The following is a 26,187-nucleotide window of genomic DNA, read 5'->3' as shown; positions in this document are numbered from 1 at the left end:
CCCACTGAAAGAGCTGGATGTTAGAGGTACCTGCATAACTGAAGCTGCGGTAGCGATGAAACTATGTATAAAACGCAGACAAGGAGCTGCGCTCCAGACGCCGGCAAGGAGCTGCGCTCCCTACACAGACATGAAGCTGTGTAGCACCTGCAGTCACAGAGCTGTGCTCCACATACCACCCTGGAACCTCACCCAATTTGCAGAGAAGAATTGTGCTAAACACACAGAGATGGAGCTACACTCAACAGGCTGTGGAGCTGCGCTCTGCATGCAGACAGGAAGCTGCGTTCCATACGCAAAGAAAGCTGCATGCCACACACAGACGAGCTACGTTCCACAGGCAGACAGAGTTGTGTTCTACATGCAGACACAGAACTGTGCCCCACACTGAGACCTGCAGAGAAAGAACTACACTCAACATGCAACAATGGAGCTGTGTTCACCCAATTGACCAATTACACCCAATTGACCAATTCTCTCAGCTCCAACCCTCATCGTCTCTTCACCACCCTTAACTCACTCCTCAAAGTGCCCCCCGCCCCCACTCCCCCTTCACTCTCTCCTTAATCACTGGCTGACTACTTCTGCGACAAGGTACAAAAGATCAACCTGGAGTTCACTACCAAGCCACCTCCTCTTCAGCCTCTTCAGCCTGTAGCCCTATCCAACAACCACCCAACCATGGCCTCTTTCTCCTCCTTTCCTGAGATCACCGAGGATGAAACCTCCCGCCTTCTTTCCTCCTCGAAATGCACCACCTGTTCCTCCGATCCCATCCCCACCAACCTACTTAACACCATCTCCCATACTGTCACCCCCTCCATCTGTCGCATCCTTAACCTTTCTCTCTCCACTGCAACTGTCCCTGACACCTTCAAGCACGCCATAGTCACACCTCTCCTAAAAAAACCATCACTTGACCCTACCTGCCCCTCCAACTACCGCCCCATCTCTCTCCTCCCCTTCCTCTCCAAAATAGTTGAACGCGCCGTTCACAATCGCTGCATTGATTTTTTCTCCCCTCATGCCATCCTAGATCCACTTCAATCCGGCTTTCGCCCTCTACACTCGACAGAAACTGCACTCTCTAAAGTCTGCAACGACCTGCTCCTCGCCAAATCCAGAGGCCACTATTCCAACCTCATCCTCCTCGATCTATCCGCTGCGTTTGACACTGTCAATCATGATTTACTTCTTGCCACATTGTCCTCTTTTGGGTTCCAAGGTTCTGTACTCTCCTGGTTCTCCTCTTATCTCTCCCACCGCACCTTCAGAGTACACTCTCATGGATCTTCCTCCACTCCCATCCCACTATCTGTTGGAGTTCCCCAGGGATCTGTCCTTGGACCCCTTCTCTTCTCAATCTACACCTCCTCCCTAGGCTCACTGATCTCATCTCATGGTTTTCAGTATCATCTTTATGCTGATGACACCCAGCTATATCTCTCCACACCAGACATCACCGCGGAGACCCAGGCCAAGGTATCGGCCTGCTTATCCGACATTGCTGCCTGGATGTCCAACCGCCACCTGAAGCTGAACATGTCCAAAACCGAGTTCCTCGTCTTTCCACCTAAACCCACCTCTCCTCTTCCTCCACTCTTTATCTCAGTTGATAACACCCTCATCCTCCCCGTCCCATCTGCCCGCAACCTCGGTGTCATCTTAGACTCCTCCCTCTCCTTCTCTGTGCATATCCAACAGACTGCCAAGACCTGTCGGTTCTTCCTCTTCAACATCAGCAAAATACGCCCTTTCCTATCTGAGCACACCACATGAACTCTCGTCCACGCTCATTACCTCTCGCCTTGACTACTGCAACTTACTCCTCACCGGCCTCCCACTTAGCCATCTATCCCCCCTTCAATCCGTTCAGAATGCTGCCGCACGTCTTATATTCCGCCAGAACCGATAAACTCATATCACCCCTCTCCTCAAGTCACTTCACTGGCTTCCGATCAGATACCGCATACAATTCAAGATTCTCCTCCTTACCTACAAATGCACCCGGTCTGCGGCTCCTCACTACCTCTCTAGCCTCATTTCCCCCTATGTTCCCGCCCGTAACCTCCGCTCACAGGACAAATCCCTCCTTTCAGTTCCCTTCTCCACCACTGCCAACTCCAGGCTCCGCTCATTCTGCCTTGCCTCGCCCTATGCCTGGAACAATCTTCCTCAACCCCTACGCCAAGCCCCCTCCCTACCCATCTTCAAATCTCTGCTTAAAACTCACCTCTTCAATGCTGCTTTCGGCACCTAACCTTTCGTGTAATATAGTATGCCCTGTCTGACGGACTCTTCACTTGTCTTTTGACTGTACACTTGTCTTTAGATTGTACACCTGTCTTTTAGATTGTAAGCTCCTTGAGCAGGGACTGTCCTTCCATGTTTAAATTGTACAGCGCTGCGTAACCCTAGTAGCGCTTTAGAAATGTCAATTAGTAGTAGTAGTAGTAGTTCAACATGCAGAGATGAAAGGTTGCAGAATAAGCAGCGAAGGAACTTCACTCAACATGCCATGATAGAGCCGTGCCCAACATGCAGCAATGGAACTGCATGGAATAATGAAGCTGCGCTCAACATGCGGCGATGGAGCCGCGTTCAACATGCAAAATGCATAGATGGAGCCCCGGGGAACAGCCAGAGAAGAAGGTGCTGCCAGGAGACCAACAGGAAAGGAGCACAACTTGTGGAAATGCAGACCTGGCGCTGCACTCCCCTGGTCCAGAGGGACTAAAACTACAAGAAGAGAAGGCCCCGTGCCCTGAGAAACACTCACGGCCCCCAAGTGGTCTCTGAGCCACAATGACCGCCCTCTTAGGCAACAGATATGGAGCAGCAGTCAACGTAGAGACAGAACTCCCGCCAAGAGGGAGGTAAGCATCACAGATCTGGAATCCTCAGATCATAGGGAGCAAAATGCAGCCGTAAGGCAGTGAGGAAGAAACAACTCTCGCCAGGCCAGAAACAAAGAGGAAGCTGGCCACTAACACCAAACTGAGGAAAACCCAGCTAAGGGAGAGTCAAACTCCAGACTTAGAACAGAACCACTTCCCTGCAGAAAAGTAGAGAAAAGTGCAGAGCTAAGAGGTGATAATCCAGATGCACAGTAATAGATCTGCTCAGCAGGAAAGAACTGCACCCCTTACAGAAGAAGGAAGGAGTGCCAAATGTGCCAGGAGACGCCTGAAACTAGAAAAGGAAAAATCCGCCTGTGCCAGGCTAAAGCTCCCGCCCAAAAGCAAAGGAAGCAAGGAAGAGCTGTGGCAAACTAGTCCTAAAAAGGCACAATCCCATAAAGAGACACTGAACTGAGTCCAAGCAAAAGACTGGCAAGAATGGCGCTCCCAAGGGTACTCAGAAGAGGGATTTGAGCTAGCAGTTGCACATCAAGGGCAACTCAGAGCCCCGCCAGAAGGAAAGTACCCTGCAGACAAACCACAGCAGACAGGAGGGATCCATGGGGACGAGAGAATCAGAACCTCTCTAAGGAAGGGAGGAAAAGCTCCTGCCAAAACAAGAATCAAATAGCATGGGCGTCTCAAGCAAGATGCCTGAAGCAGCAGAGACCGGACGGCCTGTAGTTTCGTGATGTAGACACGAGCCATGCCCCACAAAAAAAAAATCAAAGCAACTGGTACCAGCTCAGAAGGGTCCAAGATCAGAATCAGACGCCAGCCAGCGAAATTCAAAGAAACTTCGAAAGCCCCCTAGAATACACTGCCAAAGGCGGGAAAATAAATCAGGTAACAGGCAAGAGAAAGAAGGAAAAACAAAGTTTCTTCTTTTTTTTTTTTTAAACAATCTTCTTCACTAGTGACAGCTTTACCTCAGAGGCAGAAAAAGAAGGAAAAACAAAGTTTCTTCTTCCTTTTTTTTTTTTTTTTTTTTGTTTGTAAACCACCTTCTTCACTTGTGACAGGAATTAATAAAGGTTTACCTCAGAGGCAGAAAAGGAGGGAAAAACAAAGTTTCATTTTTCTTTTTTTTTTTTAAATAACCTTCACTAGTGACAGGAATAAATAAAGGCTTACCTCAGAGGCAGAAATTCATATATACCTACCACCACAGAAGAGAAGAACCCACAGGGGAGACAAGTTGCTCCATGACACAATCAACCATCACCCTGCTAGAAAGACAGCCAGGGGAGGAGAAGGAACCAGGGTCACTAGATATCACCCTAGCTGGCAGATGAGGAACTCAGGACCACTGAGTATCATCTAAAACTAGCCCCAACACGGCTACCAGCACACCCCTGGCTCCACTGTCACCAGAAGAATCTGGGACAGGAGCTACCAGCCAGCAATCCAGAGCGGCTGCACGATCCGTCCACCACCCGCTAGGAGACAGAGAAAATACTGAACATTCCAGGTTGCGCGATACCCTTAAGGGACGGTTTACCTAGAACTATTTTCTCTGTCTCCTTTCACTGGTAGATGGACACAACCCATTAATCTGGACTGGTCTGGTATAGATGACAAGGAAGAATATGATTAATATTTTAAAGGCAAAGAAATAGAATAAAATAAAACACAGAAAAGAAAATAAGATGATACCTTTTTTATTGGACTAACAATACATTTTTTGATTGGCTTTTAAAGGTAGCCCTTCTTCGTCAGATCAGAAATAAGCAAATTTTGGTAACAGCATATATAAGTGAAACATCAAAGTATTTCAGTGAAAGTCTGAAAGGATGAGGGAGGGGTGGGTTAGGTGAGAAGCAGGGAAGGCTAAGAAGGAAATCTGCTACAGGAAAAGAAAGCTACGGACAGAACCCCCCTTGTAGTGACATACAACCCAGAGCTGGAAAAACTGAGGAAAATCATAAGAGATCTGCAGCCACTACTCCAGCAGGATGAATTACTGAAAGAGATATTCCCATCCCCACCAGTGCTGGCCTTCCGACAGCCACCCAATTTGAAACACAAGCTAGTGAGAAGCAAGCTCTCAACAGAGACCCAAAAAGAAGAGAATGGCACACATCCTTGCAATATATCCAGCAACAAACTATGCCAAAACATTTCACAAGACCCCACAGTTATTCACAAAGGAAAAATATTCAACATAAAGGAATCCTTCACATGCTCATCTTCCAATGTAGTATATGTCATCCAGGGTAAATAAATGTGACGAAGGGTGCTATATTGGTGAAACAAGCCAGCTGCTGAAGGAGAGATTTAATTTACATAGACATCATATGAAAAATGCCAGTGCCAACAAGGATGTTACCTCTGTGGGACAGCACTTCACAAAACCAGAACACTGTAGCAATGATTTTATGGTGAGAATACTAAAAGGAAACTTTAAAATAATACAGGAACTCAAGACCTTTGAAGTCAAAATGAATAAATATTTTGATACCCACCAGACAGGACTTGATCTGGGTTTCCTAGCCCATTTTAACCATGAAATTGTACTGCTTTGTCACTCTCTGATCATCATGCATATCTTCCTGTCCTTCATCCTCTCAGCCCTCCCTGCTTCTTACCTAACCCACACCTACCTCATCCTTTCAGACTGTCACTGAAATACTTTGATGTTTCATTTATATATGCTGTTACTTATCAAAATTTGCTTATTTCTGATCTGACAAAGAAGGGCTACCTTCGAAAGCTAATCAAAAATATATTAAGTTAGTCCAATAAACAAGATCTCATCTTATTTTCTTCTCTATGTTTTATTCTATTTCTATTGATTACCATTAAAAGTGGATTAACATGGCTACCACATCTCTCTACTCAAAGACAAAGCAAAGAGAGACTAAAGGGCTCACCACCTTCCACCTGCTAGAGACTGACAATACCGAGTTTAGTTACAGTTAGCCAGGGCTCTCATTGGCTCTCTACAGTCAGAGTTTTCAGTCTACACCTGCTGGAAGGCGGACACAACCCATCAGTCATATTCTGGGCCGGTCCAGAGGAACTCTAACGAACAGCACATTTACAGCTTCTTCAGAGCAGGCATAAATTTGCATGCCATTGAGGACAGTTCTCAGAGACTATTCTATAATAGTTACCCTTCAAAAAGAGATGCTTTTTTGGAAAATTTTACATAGCTGCCTGGTTATGAAAGTATCTTTGTTTATGTGTGGGCAATCTTTTCAGGGAAAGTAATGGGATAAATATTGTAGTATGTGATCTACTGGTTAAAGACTTAGATTTATCCATTTATCTCTATGCTCAACATTCAGCAGAAATGTCCATTTCGACAGGTTTGTTAGATATGTGGCCATGTACTTAAATGGATAACTTATCTGTTTAAAGTTAGGACTGCCTTTTGTGCAACCCACTTAAACAAATAAATAAGTCCACATAGCAGATAGCTATCCAGATCAATTTAAGCCCCACTCCCAGAGCAACTGGTCAATCCTTTTCAATTAATAGAAAAATTCTGACTAGACATTGTGCTATCTGGCCAAAATTCATCCATTGGGTAGCCCAGTGATCAAAATAAGTGTTTTTGAACACCAGCCACCCATTGTGTTTTAGTTATCTGCTGGGATGTAAGGATTGGCTTCTGATAGTTATCTTAGTTTTATGTATTATCTTGTGATATGTTTGCTTATTTTATTCATATTTTACAGTATATTTGTTTTATGCTTGCCACTGGAGATTTTATTGTATGGTAGCCCATCTTGACCAGTCCTTAATGAGTGGACAAGTGGTTTATACATCAATAAATTAATATTACTGTATCAGCCTCAAGTATCCTTTATAGCCCCAGTACCAAAATTTAAATTTTTTTTTACTAAATTATTTTCCACCACTGGGTTCAGTGATTGCAGACTGTGCACCTGCAATGTGAAACCATACAACTGCTACATTAATAAATCTGTACTATTTGTGCCCTGTCTCCCTTCACATTTCCATATGCTTCGTGCAGGATTTTTATCTATAAGCATCCGTATAATCCCTTCAGACAGACTGTTGAAACAGAGCCCTGAAATGCTGGTATTGGTCGTGCGATATTCTTAAGCAACTTATGTGCATCTGTGATAATTTCTTTTTTTTTTTTTTTTTTGAATATTTTTTTATTTGCATTTTCAAGGTTTTACATGCCACATTTCAAACAGTACAATTCTTCAAATTGCATTAACTGATCAACTCATCAACATTGCCAAATTCTAACCAAACTCAATAATGTGTCTTCTGTCATAATCCCCTTAACCCCCTCCCTCCCACCTCCCCCATTATCCCCTTCTACAGAATATGTGGCTTCAGGGTTTTACAGTGGTAGCCATCCAATTTACATAAGGCTCCCATATCTTTTGATGTTGAGCCAAACGTCCTTTATTTAAAGCTGTAAGCTTGGACATCAGTTGAATGTACTCCAATTTTCTCAGTACCATTGAGATGTCCGGCAGTCCTGGATTTTTCCAGGCTGCTGCAAGCACTAGTTTACCTGCTACAAACATCTGGCTGGCAAATTGATGTATATGCCATGGTATATTAGGTGGTTTAAAGTGTAATAGGCAATATTCCATTTTCATTTCATAATGTAAAGCTGTCACTGAACAAATAAAATCTATTATGCTTGCCCAGTATCTTTGTGCGTGTACACAGGACCACCAGATATGATACATATTTCCCTCTTCCCCACAGTCTCTCCAGCATTCTGCTGAGCTTAATCTAAGCATTTTAGCCAAGCGGCTAGGGGTGTAATACCAGCTATATAGAATCTTGTGTCCATTTTCTACCATAGCGCTGGACACTGATACCCGCAATAAAGATTTAAAAACCCTTGCCCATTGTGTAGGGTTATGAGCTGTCCCCATGGCTAGGTCCCATTTTTGTGTGTAGTATTCCACTGGGTACTCTCGTGACAATAGGGCTTTATATATTCTAGTAATACTCCCTCGTCCTCCTCCTCCTGTTATTCCTCTCTCTAACTGCATTTCAGTTAATTCAAGTTCCTCTCCCGCTTTGTGTTTAATGAAATTTTGCACCCTAACATAGTGGAAGGCCTGAAGCGGGGAAAGCCCATATTCCTGGCATACTTCCTGATATGTATAGATCCTATCTTCTTTACACATTTGTCCCAGTTCATATAACCCCATTCCCTCCCACTCTTTATATATCTGGCTAAATTCTTCAGATCCAAATTGAGGGGCAAATCTAAGGTATGTATGTTGGAAATATATACGTTCCGGAAAAAATTTCCCCCTTATCTTAGTCCATTTTTCTAGAGGCCATCTTAAAAGATAGGGACTCTTCCGACTCAATGCTTGAAGCGTTTGTTTGGGCAGCCATGGGATCGCTCTTAGTGGGTATGGTTTCAACCAGTGTTGCTCAATATCCACCCACAACTTATCTGTGTTCTGGGACTAAGTTGCTAAAAGCCTAATGTGTGCCGCACAATAGTAGTCATAAAAGGATGGGACCCCCATACCTCCTCTATCTCGTGGTTGGTACATTGTAGCTCGATTAACCCTAGGTGGTCTTTTCCTCCAAATGAAGGAGAAGACCTTGCCCTGTAATCCTCGAAAGAAGGCATCAGGTATGTCTATGGGTAAAGCCATAAACAAATATAGCAGTTTCGGAAGTATAATCATCTTTACAGCATTAATCCTGCCCACCCATGACAGTGTCAAGCCTTCCCATCTGTCCAGTTCCCGGAATAAGTCCCGTACCTTACCCGGGAAATTATTCTCAAATAAGTCCTCTATTCGGCGTGTGATATTTATCCCCAGGTATCTGATGTATTTAGAAGCCCATTTATAGGGAAATTGCCTTTTCAATAAAGCTAAGGTTGAATTAGGTATGTTCACGTCCAGTGCCTCAGACTTATCAAAGTTAATCTTGAAGCCTGATAGTGCCCCATACTTTTGTATCTCTTCTCCTATCACCGGGAGAGCCTTTTGAGGGTCTTTTAGGACAAGGAGAATATCGTCTGCGAAAAGAAGTATCTTGGTTTCAATGCCCCCTCCTCTAAGGCCCTTTATCTCTTGGTTCGCTCGGATCTTGGCAGCCAGTGGCTCCATCACCAGTGCAAACAGTAAGGGCGACAGCGCGCAGCCCTGTCTGGTACCTCTGTGTAGGAGAAATGGGCTTGTTAATGTTCCATTGATACGCACTGCCGCCGATGGGCTTCGGTAAATGAGATGGAGCCACTCCACAAACCTCCCTTTAATTCCCATCTTTTCCAGTACTGCAAATAAAAAAGGCCAACCGACTCTATCGAAAGCCTTTTCTGCGTCTAAGGATAATATACAGAGTGGTGATTTAAGTATATGGGCCCCTTGTACTACCTGCAATATTCTCCTAATGTTGTCAAATGTCTGCCGTGAGTGGACAAAGCCTGACTGGTCTTCATGTATAAGTTGTGGAAGGTATTTCTGGAGTCGTGTAGCCATAATCTTCGTAAATATCTTATAGTCCACCCCCAACAGTGAGATCGGTCTGTATGAGCTGCATAATTGGGGATCTTTGCCTGGTTTATGTATAACCGTTATTGTGGCCATGTCCCAGGTGTGTGGTAAATTTGTGGTCTCTTCTAACGAGTTAAATACTCGCAACAACATTGGGGCTAGCTTTTTCATATATATTTTATAGAATTGAGGGGTGAACCCATCTGGTCCTGGAGCTTTATTCGGGGACAACGCACGAATCGTTTGTTCCACTTCTTCTAATGTGATAGGTTTTCCCAAAATCTGCATAGTGTGTTCTGGAAGCCTCGGGAGATCTATATCTGTTAAGTATGCCTTTATTTCCTCATCTCCCTCTTCCCCTTCTGCACTATATAATTGCTGATAGTATCTTCTGAATGCCATTTCTAAGAACTCAGGCTCCGAATGCACCTCTCCTCCACCTTCTCTAATTCCCCCTATCGAGTTCCTATTAGTTTGTTGTGCTAGTTTATGAGCCAATAGCCGGCTGGCTTTATTACCAAATTCAAAATGCGTTTGACGCACACGTTGTAATTTTTCTGATATATCAGCTAGCTCAAGCTCATGTATTTGTGTGCGCAGCTCGTATGCCTGTCCCCTTAAGCGTAGCGGATTCTGAGCTGTCCCCTCCTGCAGCTGTTTTTCTACTTGCATTAATTGCTGGCGCAAATCGTTATCCTTCGCGCATCTCTCTTTCCATCTCCTAGAGCGTAAGGCTATCAAATGGCCCCTAAGAACTGCCTTGAATCCTTCCCATACCACCGTTGGGGACACTTCTTCATTTTCATTAAACTGTATGTATTCTATGATGTATTGTTCTATCTGAGCTATATTCTCTGTATCTAACAGCAGTGCATTATCCAGGCGCCACTGCTTCCGTCCACCCTGTGGCCCCACGCCCCGAAGCCGCAGAAGCACCGGGGAATGGTCCGACCAGGTCCTCGGCAAGATTATATGCTCTCCAATTGCTCCCATTAATGAGGTATCTCCCAGCCACATATCTATTCTAGATGCCGATTGATGGACCATAGAGAAATATGTGTAGGCCCTCTGAGTGGGGTTATCTCTACGCCAGTAATCTTGTAGCTGCCAACGAGTAACAAACTCATGAAGTTGTCTTCTGTCACTTTTTGCATAATTTATTCGACGTATGGTATTGTCCACACGTGGATTTAATGTTAGGTTAAAATCACCCCCCAATAGTAGTGAACCTTCTATATGTCTGGTCAGTAGTTGGTCTATTTCTTTAATGAAGTCCCCCTGCCTTGTATTTGGGCTGTATATATTTACTAATGTGTATGTTCTGCCCATCAGTGTAAAAATGATCAATAGGTATCGCCCACCTTTGTCTTTTACAATTTTCTTTATATCCCATGGTTTCCCCTTGCTAAAAGCTATAAGAACCCCCTTACTTTTTGTGTCATCTAAACTAGAGGCAAAGTAAATTTGGGGATATGCTTTATGTTTGCATAGGCGTTCATACCTGGGTTTTAAATGAGTCTCCTGAATCAGCCCAATGTCCACCCCTTGTCTTTGCAATTCCCGAAACATCAATTGTCGTTTCCTAGGTACATTCAATCCCCTGACATTTAACAACAAACATTTAATGTCTCCCATTTATCTCAACATTTAGTATGCATGCCATTAGTCCTTCAATCATATAAATCATTCTTCTACGTCCCATCTGTATCCCCCACCACACCACTCTTATTCTCCTTCCCCTTCCGTTCTTTCTGAATCCTCCCTCCCTCCCCCCCACCTCACCCCTCTGAATTTTAGGCATCACTTGGTATCCGGTGAATGCCTAGTCTAGAAGGAAGGTACCCCCTATCCCGTCTCAGTCACCCCGCGGCATCAACATTTCTCAACTTATCTCTTCATGTCTAGAGCCCCATCAGAGGCTTATCATAACCAATCTTTTAACAACTTTTACTTAACATTCAAAGCTTTTACCAATTATATTGTCCAGACTACTTCAGGTAATTCGTGTTGCCGATTGTTGGCGCTGTAATCTTCTCGGACCCTTTCCCACCCTCCGCCACTTCGGCGGGGGGGGAGGCGGGGAGCAGATCTCACTCCCGTGCTCGTTTCTGTTGTCTCTCCTGGGATTGCTGTCTCCGGAAACAGTTCTTGAGCTTCCTCCAATGATTTGATTTGATGTTGCTTCCCCTCTTTATAGAGCACGAGAGCGAAGGGATGTCTCCATCTATATTGAATCTTTAACTCTCGAAGATGTCTTGTGAATGGTTTCAGCTCCCCTCTCCTTCTCAGTGTTGCAGCCGCCAAATCCTGATATATTTCAATGGTATACGAATCCCATTTAAAGTCCTGTGTCTGGCGTGCCAGTTTCAGCACTTGTTCTTTTTGCTTATATCTAGTGAAACAGGCAATGATGTCCTTTGGCCTGTTATTACGCACAGCACCTAATGCCCGGTGTGCTCTTTCAATTTGTATTGTTTCAAGTTCTATCGTTTCGCCATTTACTTTGAACAAGTCTTGTACAATTTGCTGTATTATTTGCTCACAGTTCTGATAGTTGGGGGTTTCAGGGAGGCCCCGAAATCTAAGGTTGCTGCGACGACCCCGATTTTCCAGGTCTTCTATTTTGTCTAATAATTGTTGGTGTTCGTTCTGCAGTCCTGCAAACTGTTGCTCTAATGCTCCCAAGGCCTCCCCCTGTGCTTCCACCTGCACCTCAGTGTCTTCCAAGCGTGTTCCCAGTTCGCGGATTTCACCTTGTAAGTTTGCTCCCAGCGTAGCCACTTCCGTTCGCAGGGCTTTAAGATCGGAGCTAATATTTTGTAGCCACTGGTGCAGACTAAGTTGCTCCCCTTCCGTTAGTTCCTCGGAAATGTGCTGTTCCAGCAGAGTATCGTGTGTTGGAGCCTTTTCTGCCTCCGTTGTGCTTTTCGTTCTGCGCGCGTCCGCCATCTTGGATTTGGGTTTCGACTCAGCGCTCACGAAGGCAAATCGAGAAAGATCCGTTGCTGTAGAATTTAAATGCATAGGCAGGTGCCGTGTTACTTCCTGAGCTCAGTAAAGCTTTTATCTTGTTTTTGAACCGCGTTTTAGGGTGCGATTTTTGCTGTTTTTGCCGCGGGGCGACTGGAGCTCGTCTCTCAGACGTTCATCTAGGTCGGTGACGTCACTTCCTCCCTCCATCTGTGATAATTTCTGGATGGTTATGCCTGTGTATTGGTGGTGATGGTGGGGAGAGAGTACAGTGTGAGTAGACAACTTCACCTGGTCAGTTATGCAGTCAGCAACGGGTACCAACTGCATCACTACCTAGCCCATGCAACACTTAAACTTTTCACCTATAAGTCTCTACATAGTCAAAATTGGACAGACTTTGGGGCAAAGAAAACACTTATATGGATGGCATTGGTATTCAACCACTGTCTGTGCTTAAGCTGCATGTATAAGAGCCACTACACAAACAGCAAGAATTAATTCATATGGGTAAGATATCCATAGAAAGTTATAGTTGTATATTCACAGCAGCACATACATTTGCCACTGAAAATACACACAACTTTATACAGATACCTTACCCCAGGGCTTGACAAATCCAGTGGTGTGCCGGAGCCGGCTCGCAAGAGCCAGTTGTTAAATTTATTGGCATCTTGCGAGCCAGTTGTTTACCGAGTGCAAGCAGGCTTGCCTCTCCTCCCCCCACCCCGTGAGCTGCAGGCTCCCCCGCTCCACAGGTCGTCCATCATCTCCTGTCTGCCCTCAGCTCCCCGATAGCCCTCGTTTCCTTCCTGCCGCTGCCATGCCTTTAAATACTGTATTTTTCCTCGAGTCGCAGCATTGAAAGCATTGAAAGCAGCAGGCTCAGCTCCAGCCTTCCCTCGCATGGTTCCGCCTTCTTCTGATGTATTTCCTGTTTCCGCGAGGGCGGAACCATGCGAGGGAAGGCTGGAGCTGAGCCTGCTGCTTTCAATGCCGGCGCCGCAACTCGAGGAAAAATACAATATATTTTTTTAAATTCTTTATTTATCATTTTTAAATTTTACAAGCATTTAATACTTGAATCAGAAAAACAGATTATATGATATTCAGGAGACCATATTTATCATTACAAAGAAAAATTTTCCATCTTGTATTAGACCACCAAATGGGGGGCTAGAGCTGTTACAAAGTCAGGAGATGAGAATTATACATTAAAGTTAAAGTAAAGCTTAACACATTATCCACTAAATCTATATATTAACCCAGGGTCAAATCTGCGTGATTCCAACTTGCATCATAATAAATTTTTTTGTTCAATAAATTGTTTTAAACGTTCAGGCAAAAAGAAAACATATTTTAGTCCTTTATACTTTATGTTGCATTTGCAAGGGTAATTCAAATTAAATGTAGCTCCCAAAGCTAAAGTAGGAGTTCGTAATGCTAGAAAACCTTTTCTCCTTGCTTGGGTTTGGTAACGTCCGGAAAAACCCAAATTTTCCCTCCATAAAATGGAACTTGTACATTTTTTTAAGCCATTTCCTTACAGATTCTAAATCTTGTTGGAAAATAAATGATACAAGTAATGTTTGTCTCACCATTATTGATGATGATAAAGAAGTTTCCAATAGCTCAGACGTTTAAATCTCCTTGTGGTTGTGAAGGGTTCTGTAAATCTTCTTTAGTTGTGTTTGTAGGCAAGTAATATATTTTATTTAAAGGTAGTATATTATCCGGGGAAAATTTTAGATTCTCAGTCAAATATCGTTTAAATATTTCTAGAGGAGTATACACTGGTAGTCAAGGAAAGTTCAACAAACGAAGGTTTAACCTTCAATTATAGTTTTCAAAATATTCCAGTTTGTTATGTATCAGTGTATTATCTTTTATAAGTTTCACAGACGTTTCTTTCAATTTAATATTCTCTTCATTCAAGAAATTTATTTTCTCATTTACCTCATTTTTCATCGATGTAAATGCAACAGATATATTTTGAACATTACTCACAACTGATTCTATTTTGCCCGTTGAAGTCATCACAGTCTGATCCAAACGCTGGAGCGCCTCCCAAATAGCTTCCAGCGTTACCTTCGATGAGGAGACCTTAGAAGTTCCCGGTCTCTGCGCCGTAGCAGCAGTACGCTGAGCCTCAGATGGAGTAAGGGCCTCGGCTGGTAGTTACAACGGGTCCCAAACATGTTACCCTTCTTCTGTCTTTGCGGGTTGGGGATCCATCGTCATCGTCGATTTCAGCCAGTTGCGAAGGTGGGAAAAGCATCGGAGGGGACAACGACGTGTCAAACCCCAGGATCTTGACTTCTCCTTGCGTCGAAAGATCAGCGGGGTCTCCAATCGCATGAGTGGATTGCCTCATTATGAAACTCTCCAAAGTTTGCTGAGTAGGTGTTGATATTAGAGTCGGCTGGGCTCCGACCCTAACAGATCCCTTCCTCTTCGTATGAGGCATTATCGCAGTAAGTAGAAAATAAATTTCACAAGAAAAGCGAAGAAAAAAAAGAACTCAGCAGCTTCGGATGAGTCACTCGCGAGGAGCTGGAAAAATACTATATTTAACGGCAGGGCAGCAGAAGGAAGGAAACGAGAGCTATCGGGGAGCTGGAAGAAGGCAGGAAATGTCTGGCGTTGAGTAGGGGAGGGGCTCGAAGGGAGATGGTTGACATGGGCTGCTGGGGGCGGAGGCTGGAAGGAGATGGTTAACATGGGTGGATGGAGGGGATGGCAGAAGGGGAGAGGAGGGTTGCTGGACATGGGTGGATGGAGGGGGGGGGGAGAGAGAAGAAATGCTGCACATGGATGGAGGGGAGGGAAGAGTAAGGAAGGAGATGAGATGAGGGGAAAGGAAGAGAGGAGAAAAACTGCACATGGATGAAGAAAATAGGCAGAAGTTGGATCCACTGGCCAGTCAAGTCTGCGGAGGACCCAGCTTTTACTTACGGATGCAGGGCAAAAAATGAAGAAGAAAGGCGGAAAGTAAAGAAATAAATGGAAAGGAAGCCCTGGAAACAGAGTTAAGAGGACAGATGGCAGCAGAATCGGATACTGGGCCAACATGATCAGAAAAACAAACTCACCAGACAACAAAGGTAGAAAAAAATCATTTTATTTTCATTATAGTGTTTGGAATATGTCCACTTTGAGAATCAGGTGCTCAACATTATTTACGTTTATGGCATTTTATCCCACTTTAAACATGAATTAGATTGGAACCTGGGATCATTTAATTTTTTTTTTCCTGGAGTAATGCATTGCCCCCCCCCCCCCCCCCCCGGCTCACTCCCCATCTATAGCCAGCTCTGCAATTTGGGGGAGGGGGATGCAGAGGTGGACAGGGGGGGGGGCGCAGAGGTGGACCAGGGAGAGAGCCTGTTAAACATTTACCAGCACACCACTGGACAAATCCCAGGTGACAAGTCACCATGGTGACAAGAAATTTGCTGCAGACACCTAGATTTTCTTGCCCCTTTCCTTTTAACCTTTTTTTTTTTCTTGCATCTGCCACTGCAACAGGAACTCCTTCCTTCCTTCCTACAACAGTGACCTGAGTCTGAGCCACAAATTGAAGGAACTCTCATGAGACTTGAAAACAGGGACCAATGCAATAGATCCTGCATTGCACAGTTTAGACTCAGACAGTCACGTGTTGAAGGGAGGAGGCAGCTCTTGGTCTAGTACCACAGACAGCAGGGATGAGTGGCTCTGAGGGTGGGAGGGGAGGGATAAGAAGGGAGGCAGACTGGCTTTCCACAGCAACAGCCGTGCATGTAAGTTCTTGATCAAGATGCAAGGGAGAACTAACAATGAAAGCGAAGCTGTGCTAAGCAGGTATTTTTTTTTTAATTATTATTATTTGAAAGCCACAGAAACTACTCAATTGCAAATGTATTTATCTACCAAGGTTCAAAGGTTAGTGCTTCTCTTTTGAGTTTTACAATCTATTCATCTGGAGACAATTCCTAAAGAACAGACTAACATGTGGAATGACTGCACTTAATGAGTCAGATAAAAAAAATATCATCATTTTTACTTTTGTTTTGTTTGCAGGGCTGTCAAAGTTGTTAAACGCTGCTCCCGCTGTGGGAAGCAGAGAGTAGCATCAGGGCAGTGTCCGGGTGGCTATGCAGGATCTCCTCTGGTAGAGGGGGCTGTGTTCGGCGAGGCCCAGGGAGGGCATGCGGGAGGGTGACACGCTTTAGGTTGGAGGGGTATGTTTCCATTTCAGTTTTGGCCAAAACTGAAAATTATTATCTTACCTGATAATTTTCTTTCCTTTAGTCACAGCAGATAAATCCAGAGACTTGTGGGTTATGACCATCTACCAGCAGGTGGAGATAGAAGCACTGAACTGTCTTATAGGAAGAAATACTCCTTGGTCAGTTAGTACCTTAGAGGCCATTTTGGTCTAGTAGCTTAGTTGGGGCAGGAACAATCCCCAGATGCTCCTGCCGGCTCCACATTCAAAATGATTACTGGGATCTCTAGTGGCAGTTTTGTGAGATGGCTGTGGGAGGATGCAGCAGCCATTTTGAATGTGGAGCTGGCATGGGCAGGAGCAACTGGTGATTGCTTCTACCCCTACTAGGCCATTAGACCACCAGGGTTCCTAAGGTAGGCCTGGGGAGAGCCTACAGGCAGTAGTGTGCTGGAGCCGGCTCGCACGAGCCAGTTGTTAAATTTTACTGATTTTTGCAAGCTGGTTGTTGGAGTCAGGCAGCAAGCACACAAGCATCTGGGGTTTTTTCTCCTCCTCTCTCCCTCCTCCCCAAGCCCCCACCCACCCATAGGCTCCCAGCATACCTCGTCATGTCGTCCCTTAGGATCATCATCCCCCCCTCACCACTGCCTGACCAACCCGGAGCCTTTTCTCTGCTAGATCCCACCCACAGGAAGTTGCATCAGCGGGGCTGTACACTACTCGGCAGAGACAGGCTCCGGGTGGATCAGGCAGCATCTCGTGTTACCACTACAGCTGCTGGAACAAGTAATGTTTGAACAATGGCCAGAGAGGGAATGGAAGCTGAGAGAGAGGTAGGACTCACAGAGGAGCAGGAGGGAGATGACGCTGGGTTTGGATGAAGACAGCATGAAGTAAAAAAAAAAAAAAGTTGAAGCTATTTAGGTTAGTCTGTTTCCCCTTCCCGCGCAGCTGTCTTCGCTGTTAAACTCAAAACAAAATCAAGCAAAGTTATGAGCTGCTGCATCTAGGTTGTCGTTCTTTGTTGTTGGTAGCATTTTAATTCAATCTCTCTTATATTTTCAAATATGCCAGCTTTGGCAGCATACAGATGTACACAGAGGTCAGAGGAAGTATAGTAATGGAATAACTTTTCATAGATAGAGTAGTAATCTCTCTATATAAAACGCACCTCCAACGTTCTAATGAAGCCTCACTTTCCCAACGTTCTAAAAGTGAGAGTAGTAATCTCTCTATATAAAACCAGGGCTGTGGAGTCGGAGTCATGGAGTCGGAAGCAATTTTGGGTACATTGAGTCGGAGTTGGAGTCGGCAAAAATGTACCGACTCCGACTCCTCATACATTTGAATAAAGTACTTCTCTGCTGTGAATAAAGCTTAGTACCTAGTTGTTTCACTAGTGTGAAGTCCAGCTGAACTATTTTGCTGGAGAGCTTCCCTCTGCTCAGTCTCCCTTTGCATTTACTGACCTGCTGTAGAGCACCTCCTCTCTGACCCCACAGTGAACTTGAGCTCCAAGAGAAGATCATTCTGCACACACAGATAAGGCAGCAGAGAGACTCCACCCAACTTCCTCTCTCTCTGCAAGAAGAGCTTTATATTTTAGTGGAAGTGGCACACCATTCACAATGGCAAAAAGAATGTCAGGAAACATGACAAAGTCTGCTGTTTATGAACACTTTACAATATCAACAGATGGGAAACATCACGTATGTCAATGTATTATAGAAGATGATGATGGTGAAAAAGCATGTGATGCAAAAATTAGCAGTTTCAGTGGTTATGAAAAAAATGCACCTACAAGAGCATCAAATTTAAAAAGACATTTGCAGCGTTTCCATCCTAAAGTGTTAGAAGCTGTGAATGAGAAAGATAGCAATGAAAACATTCCATCTACTTCAGGGTCAATAAAAGATCAGAAATCTACTGGAGGCCAGACACAACTATCAAGATTTTTTACAGCTGACAAAGTTACTATAACAATGACACCAGAAAAATTCAAAAACCACATCATTTAAATGGCAGTAAAGAATAGTATACCACTATCTTTTTTTTTTTCACAACCAGCCTTTTTAGGCTTAAATGGAGAAATGGCTAAAAAGCTTGGAGTTTCTCTGGAACGAGAAAGTATAAGGAAACTTATACTTGAAGAGGCCAAATGTAAGAAGGAAGAACTAAGAAAAAGTCTGAAGGGACGTTTTGTCTTTATTAAAATGGATGCATGCACACGTCACAGAGTCAATTATTTTGCAATTAATGTTAGATTTGCTGATGAAAACAATAACCCGGACATTAGGAGTAAAGGACACTCAGGCACATCATACCAGTGAGTATCTGCAGAAGTTAGTGGAAGGTGTTTTAGAAGATTTTGAAATTAAAAAAGAACACATTCTATGTATTGTAACTGATAATGCTTCAAATATGTTAAGCACAATTGAAAAAATGAAGGAAGTTGATGAAGAAAGCAGCATACAAATATCAGAAGATGACAGTTCTGCAATTCAAGAAAGCTGTGAAAGTTTGGATGATATTGCTGAAGAAGCATCTAAGCTTATTACCATTCAACATATGCGTTGTGCTGTTCATACACTGCAACTAGCAATAAGAGATGGATTGAAGGATCGTCATGCGGCTACACTAATTAGCAAGTTGAGGCAAGTAGCTGTTGCAGCCAGGATCCCTAAAACAGATGCTATTCTGAAGAGACGTGCTGGAAAAGGAGCCGGGCCACTGATGAGGGGCGCTCCAATTGCCCATTGCAACAGCCAGAGAAACAGACAGTAAGCGCGCGCCTGCACCAGGTGAGCAGTGCACAGAGGGCCCTGGGCGGACTCGCGCAGTTGTGGTGTCTCCTCGGGCCCCTGTTCAGCCTGTTGTGTATCCAGCAGTTCGCCCCGAGATCCGTAAAAGTGACACGCCAACCCCCCCCCCCCCCCCAAACACACACACGCAACACCATCTTCTTAAATAAACAACTGCCTGCCTGCAACGGATCCCTCCGGTTTCATCTAAACTAGAACTGCCTACAAAGAGCCCACCTGAGTGCCATGCTGAATTCAGATTGCTGTCTCCAACTGACACGCACAGACTCACCCCCAACCACACAAAAAACAAAAAAATCTCTCACACACAGACAAGACACTCTCTCTCACACACACACTCTCTCTCACACAAACACACACACACTCTTTCTCTCTCTGACACACACACTCCATCTCTCACACATACTCTTTCTGAAACATACACTCAAGAGGAAAACCTTGCTAGCGCCCGTTTCATTTCTGACGGAAACGGGCCTTTTTTACTAGTCAAACATATAAACGGCAAGTGACCGACTCACCTCCAAATGCGCAGTAGAGTCGGAAGGCTGAGAGTGTAGAAGTCCAAGCCCCGCCTCCACCAGCAGTACAGTCCAATAGGGAGGAGGGCTTGGACATGGGCGTGGAAATCGGAGGAGGAGGGAGCAGGGAGGGAAGGAGGGGCGGAACTGAGGGAAACAGACGCTGGGGGGAGGGCAGGGGAGAGAGCAGGGTTGGTGGACGGGGGGGGGGGGGGGGAGGAGGAGGAGGCCATAGGAAAACAAAAAACTAGCCCGTTGTTAGGGGCCTAACGGCTAGTTTGTTATAAATCATATTCAGTGTGTCATTTAGAGGGGCTGGTTATAGGGACACCCTAGCATGTCTTTTTTCTCCTGGTAAAGGGCCATTAAAACAGATGTCATATTATAAGGATCAGGTGCTCAACATTCAGAGTTTCTATCTATTTACTTACTTATTTATGACATTTAACTCTGTTATTGTTGCAGAGATTTTTTTTCTCCTGGTAATGGGCTTCTAAAACAGACATCATGTTATGGGAATCAGGTTCTCAATGTTCAGAGTTTCTATTTATTTACTTACTTATGGCATTTTATCCCACGTTAAACTTGAATTAGATTGGAAGCATTTAAAAATAAAAAAAATTTCCCAGAGAGAGTAATACATGACCCCTCCCCCCGGGTCTCTCCCTGGGTATAGCCAGCTCTGCAATTTGGGGGGGGGGGGGGGGCGCAGAGGTGGACCAGGGAGAGAGCCTGTTAAAAATTTACCAGCACACCACTGCCTACAGGTGTTAGGATGGTGACGCTTTTGGTTAGGGGGAGGGGCAGAGAGTGGTAACTGCCTTTGGTTGGGGAGGGAGGAGTTTCAATTTCAGCCAAAAATGCACTGGTATTTTCTGCTAAAACCGAGACATGGCTGAATCCAAATTTTAGGCAGTTTCTGTGCTGAAACCAAAACTGAAATTCGGTCAGCTTCTAATCTACCTCTAGTAAAACCACACGCCTCACATTTTGCAATTTATTGGAATCCAGCAACTGCACTATCCTCTGCTTTAGAAGTGTTTTCATTAATTTACTCCCCACAGAGGTCAGATTAACTGGCCTGCAATTCCTAACTTCCTCTTTACTTCTGATTTTATGGTGGGGCACCACACATGCCCATCCTATAATCCTCCAAGGATACTGAAAAGGTCAAATAGTGGAGCCATCAGAGATTCCCTAAATACCTTCAATAGTCTCCCTACTTCCACTTTTGTGTAGAGCAGTGGTTCTCAACTTTTATTCTGTTGCAACTCACATCCTTGTCATCAATACCAGACCAGTCCAGACAATATCCTTAAGGGGCAAAGTACTTGGAACTATTTTCTCTGTCTCCTGCTAGTTCCAAGTACTTTGCCCCTTAAGGATATTGTGCAGCCTGGAATGCTCAGTATTTTCTCTGTCTCCTAGCGGATAGTGGACAGATGTGCAGCTCCACTTGCTAATGGCTGGCTAGCTCCTGCCCCAGCTCTGCTGGGTCTCAGTTGAGAAAGGGGTGTGCTAGTAACCCTCTTTTAGGTTCCTTTAGATGATAGTGCTCCTGGGACCCTCATCTGCCAGCTAAGGGATACTTAGTACTACTGGGTCCCTCCCCTATCACACCTGAGGCCTTTGAGGCTTGGCGGACTTGGACGTGGCTTGTATTAGCTCCTGCTAGGAAGGTATGGATGTTTCTTTCGGATTCTACTGTGTATTGTGACTCCCTTCTTCACTTCCTGCTCTTAGTGTTGTTTATGTCTTCGGGTGTTTATGGTTTAACTACTGCCAGAATGGAGCCTTACAGTGGAGGTCCACACTCAAATGCCTCTGCTTACCCCCTCTCCCCTCCTGATGGATTTCCAGATATGCTGGATCCAAGGGGGAGAGGTAAGAAGAAAAAGGGGAAATTAGATAATAAACTGGGTGGGTTGGGAGGGGAGAGAGGAATAAGACCCCAGACCAGAGGAGTACAAAGGGGACATGCACTACCGAAGGGGTGGAAGGTAGGGAGGGGACTACAGGGGGTTAGGGCCTGGAGCTGTCCCTGGGGGTGAAGGGTGGATGCATGACTGAAGGTTCACTTAGGGTGTCAGATACACTTGGTTTGAACCACAACATGTATAATGTACTCACTCAACGCTCCCCCTGCACCTGATCCCCTCACTTATCATACTCTTCTTCCAAACCCTTTACTAATTTTCTTGCCACTCTCTCCCAGCCCCCTTATTCTCTTGCGCGCCCCCCCCCCCCCACTTACTCTACCTTTTTCACCCCTCAATCTATCTCCTCACTCATCTGAGCCCTAAAGCTGCATCCTCCCCTTCTGATGCCCAGGCAGTGTTACACTTTGGGCCATTTGGGCCATCTTAGTGCTATATGGTTCAAAGCGCAACATTGTGAGGCTCACAGCAGAAGCCAAAATGTGGCCTAAGGCATTCTGGTGCAGGTGTCCTTAATCAAGCCAAGATCATGACAAACGGAGGGATACAAAGGCCATAACCACTGCCACTGCTGTAGCCCCAGTCTCCCTCAGTGGTTATATAAGCAATGGGAAATTCTGTGGGAAGGGATCGATTTTGCGGCTCAGGGAATCTGCTCATTTCTATAGTGCTACTAGCTGTATGCAATGCAGCACTTGGACAGTTAATCATGGGTTAGACAGGTAAAATGGCAATTTCATAACTTAGGAGCTCATATTTATGTGTGCATAAATATTTAGAATACAGTAGAATCTCTTTTATCAGACATAAATGAGTCCAAGCTGTCAGATATGTGAAAAGTCAGATAAGGAAAACAATGAAAAACCCTTAAAAATGCACGTAAAATATACTTTATGCATAAAAAAACAGGCATCGGGTATCTGTATTTAAAATACAGTATTGCATAACAACACTAACAGTGTGGGAAGCCGGAACAGAGACTGTGCACTTAACAGCAATGCAATGACGTCACCAGGTCTGTTGGATATGCTGGATGGTCAGATTAGCGAAGGTCGACTGTACTAGCATTTACATACGTATGTGCTCACATATGTAAATATTAGTATGGAACCTAAGCATTATTCTTTAAATACTATTTTAACTTGCATAGCCCATATTTGCAAGGGGGAGGGGCATGGGTAGGTCACTTACACATCTGTAAGTTACACATGTCCCTGCTGTACTCAGGTATGCTCACTTACTCCAATTCTATGGCTGGCATAAGTGCAAACACCTAAATTTTAGGCATGTTGATAGCCAGTCACGCTAGTATTCTATAACAGAACCTAGTCACGTGGGTCCATTTATACTATATATTCCTACCACGTGGAATGTACTCTATGGAACCCATGTGCCTAATCTATTTAAGATTAAGATTGTCCTTCTCATCTCTGGAGTCCGTGGTCCTCTTCCCACTTCCTCCCTCTCCTAATTGGAGGTGCCCAGTTATATAATTGCCCCCAAAATTACCTTAGTGGTGGAGGGAGGATGACCACCACAGATTACGACTTGCCACAACACAATAACCAAGTACAAATGGCAGACTGACTGGGCCAATGGATACTTTTCCAATATTTTCTCTCTTTCTGTATTTTCATAGGGGTATGAAGGTTATATATTTCCAACTAGTACCAAAAATAAATGTACAGTTCTACAAGCCTTATTGGCCCTAATGAAAACTGGATCTTTAAAGGTTCTGAAACCATTCATTGGACCAAAAGAAAAAAAAAGACAAGTCACAAACACCACTGAGAACATTTGTTTTAAATGCTGGTCACCGTGTTTAAATTAATCACATTCAAGTCCACTATCCAGATAGCAAGCACTAGAGCTATTTGGATAGCACCAATATTGAGTCCACTATCCTAGTAACTATCCCGATGAAGTTAGGAAAGCTTTTTTTTTTTTACTGTCCTAAGTTTATCTGGATAGCACTACAGTCTGAATATCACTGCTCTCCGACTTGCCGATCCATCCACAATGGCACTTTCCAAATTGTCTGTTATTTAGATTGTAAGCTCTTTTGAGCAGGGACTGTCTCTTTGTGTCAGGTGTTCAGCGCTGCGTGCGTCTGGTAGCGTATACAAATGCTAATAATAATTAAAGCAGTCTGTAGAAATATGCAGCCGCACTATTCAGATAGTGCTACGAATATCCATGGACAGCAGCACCTAATCCATTTATCCCGATAACAGCTTACATTATCCAGATAACTGCCTTTGAATATCGGCCAATTTTTTTAGTCTTGTTTCTGCTGTTTTTGAACCTAATTCACTAAACTTATTTTCCTTTGGGAAAGACCTTGCTGAATCAAGCCCAAGTCTGTCTTATGCATTGCACTATCATATTCGCTTCACCCTCTCCTTTCAAGAGCGCAACAAGTGCCGTGCTGCAGCTGCTCCAACTTCTCCCCTTGGTTGTATGTAAGCATCTCGTGGATGTTACAATGCCGTTTTATGCACGTTTTCCTGAAAGCAAATGTGTTTGACCTCAGCCTTAAACAAACTGGAACAACCAGCAAAAGCAATCAGAACAGCGTCCAAGAAGGGACGAGTGCGCGGACAACGCAGCAGCACATCCGCAGCATTGCAAACGAAAGTCGATCACAGTTATGTCGTAATAAAACCGCCTCTGAAACATTTTCAAAAGGGTTTTTTTCCCCCTAATTACGAGCACAAAATGGGACACATAACCTTTCTCACAACAGAACTTTTACCCAGCCCTACAAAGCAAAACCTGAATTCCTCCTCTCACGCCCCATGTACTCTACCTGCTTGTCCAACGTGTCTTTGCCTGCTGTTGTCACTTTGAGCGCCGGGACCCTTTCGCAGTTACATCCCTCCAGCATGTAGATCGCGGAGGGCCGACCGCTCTGCTCGTTTTCAAAGGAAAACAGGACATTTTGGAAAAGCGCGAACCACTTTTCGTGCCACCGACTGGTCTCGGCGGTCTTCTTGTTCAGGTAACCCCGCTTGCTGCCCTCCTTGCGAGCCACCAGGGACAGGTACAGTGCGTGCCCCTCGTTGTAGCGAATGCTTTTCTGCATGTTCGTCCAGTTCCGTCGCCTTTTACGGCATTCTAAAACTTTATTTTCCTCAAAATAATATAGAGGAACAACCCCGCCACACACCAAAAAAACAAATGAGAAAAGCGACAGGGAAGTTGGCGGCGCAGTCTTGTCACCAATGAACTTCCAAGGGCTCGGGCAACAGCTGCAGGGACAACTGTCGGTTGGGGGGTCTGAGCCCGTCTCCAAGTGCCTGCAGCTGAGTCTCGTCACTCGTGCCGTTTCTGCCCGGCTCTACTTTCTAGGCGCGAGGCAGCTCAGCTGCTCTCCAGAGTGTTCTAGCTCAGGCTCGCGCCACTCCAGGCGCCCGCGCGGTTCCTGCTGCTGTCATGTCTGCGGGTTACGTGGCTCCTGTTTTCATACTCTGGTGCTTCGTGCAATGGCTAATAACCTGAAGCTTGAGCCGCTCCCAGGGTATGCGCGGGTGGGGGCTCTCAGAAATTTTTTGGTGGGGGGGGGATACGGACCCCGCACCTCCTGTCACCTCTGCTGCTGCTTCTGGTGGTCGTTTCCCTATGGGAGAACGGACAACGCACTGCGCCTCCAACCAGCCCAGACCAGAGCAAAATGATTGGTTTAATGCGTGCAGATTCTAGTGCAAAAAGATAAAGTGGAGAAAACACGGACAGGCGATAAGCAGGGGTCCGTTGCTGCACATGCAAAAGTTGTGCAATTGCTGCATGTAAAACAAAACCGGGAATGACAGGTCAGAGTTAAAAATGATATGTAAATAAAATACTAAATGGGGAGACAGAAGGTGAAACGTCACGTGGCACATTGGCTGTAATCGGCTTTTAATATCATTTTAAAAAGCAGTGCTTCGGCAGTTCCTAGCTCTTGCCTCTGCCTACTTGCTTCCCTCTCATTATTATTACTCTTTTCCAGGATCTGGATGTCCTAAAGAGAGATCTTTCTTGGCAGTAAAGTGAAGTCATACTTTAATGTGCAGTTTCTACATAAACGAATTCCTTGTTTATTGACTACCATGCATTTCTTTTTTAGCCGCATCGAGTGCTCCATGCTGCAAAGTGCAGCAGTTTGGTTTCTGTTAGAGGATATGAAATAGCATTATGTATATATAGATAGATAATTGTTTTTTGAAACGCTGATTTTGACAGTTTTGTTTTTAAGACCCATCTGCAGCGTGCCCTAAAGTGCAGTATGTTCTGTAGGTGTGGTTTACTTTTACGCCGTTCTGAAACAGCAATTAGAATACCTTCACATTCCAGGTGATCTACCGCAATTCATATTCCA

The 26,187-nt window shown here is 44.7% G+C and overlaps 1 protein-coding gene across 1 annotated transcript in view; it reads right to left on the bottom strand.

Moving 5' to 3' along the window:
• The window catches only part of RASGRF2 (Ras protein specific guanine nucleotide releasing factor 2), an 839,627-nt gene extending 814,715 nt beyond the window's left edge, over positions 1 to 24,912 (bottom strand). Inside the window, exon 1 of the mRNA XM_030193334.1 lies at positions 24,637 to 24,912. Within this exon, the coding sequence (XP_030049194.1) occupies positions 24,637 to 24,912 (276 nt within the window). The remainder of the gene's footprint in view (positions 1 to 24,636) is intronic.
• Between the last annotated feature and the right edge of the window lie 1,275 nt (positions 24,913 to 26,187).

Source organism: Microcaecilia unicolor, chromosome 2 (genome assembly GCF_901765095.1).
Source record: "Microcaecilia unicolor chromosome 2, aMicUni1.1, whole genome shotgun sequence".
NCBI lineage: Eukaryota > Metazoa > Chordata > Amphibia > Gymnophiona > Siphonopidae > Microcaecilia > Microcaecilia unicolor.
This window is presented reverse-complemented; position numbering and strand designations above follow the sequence as displayed.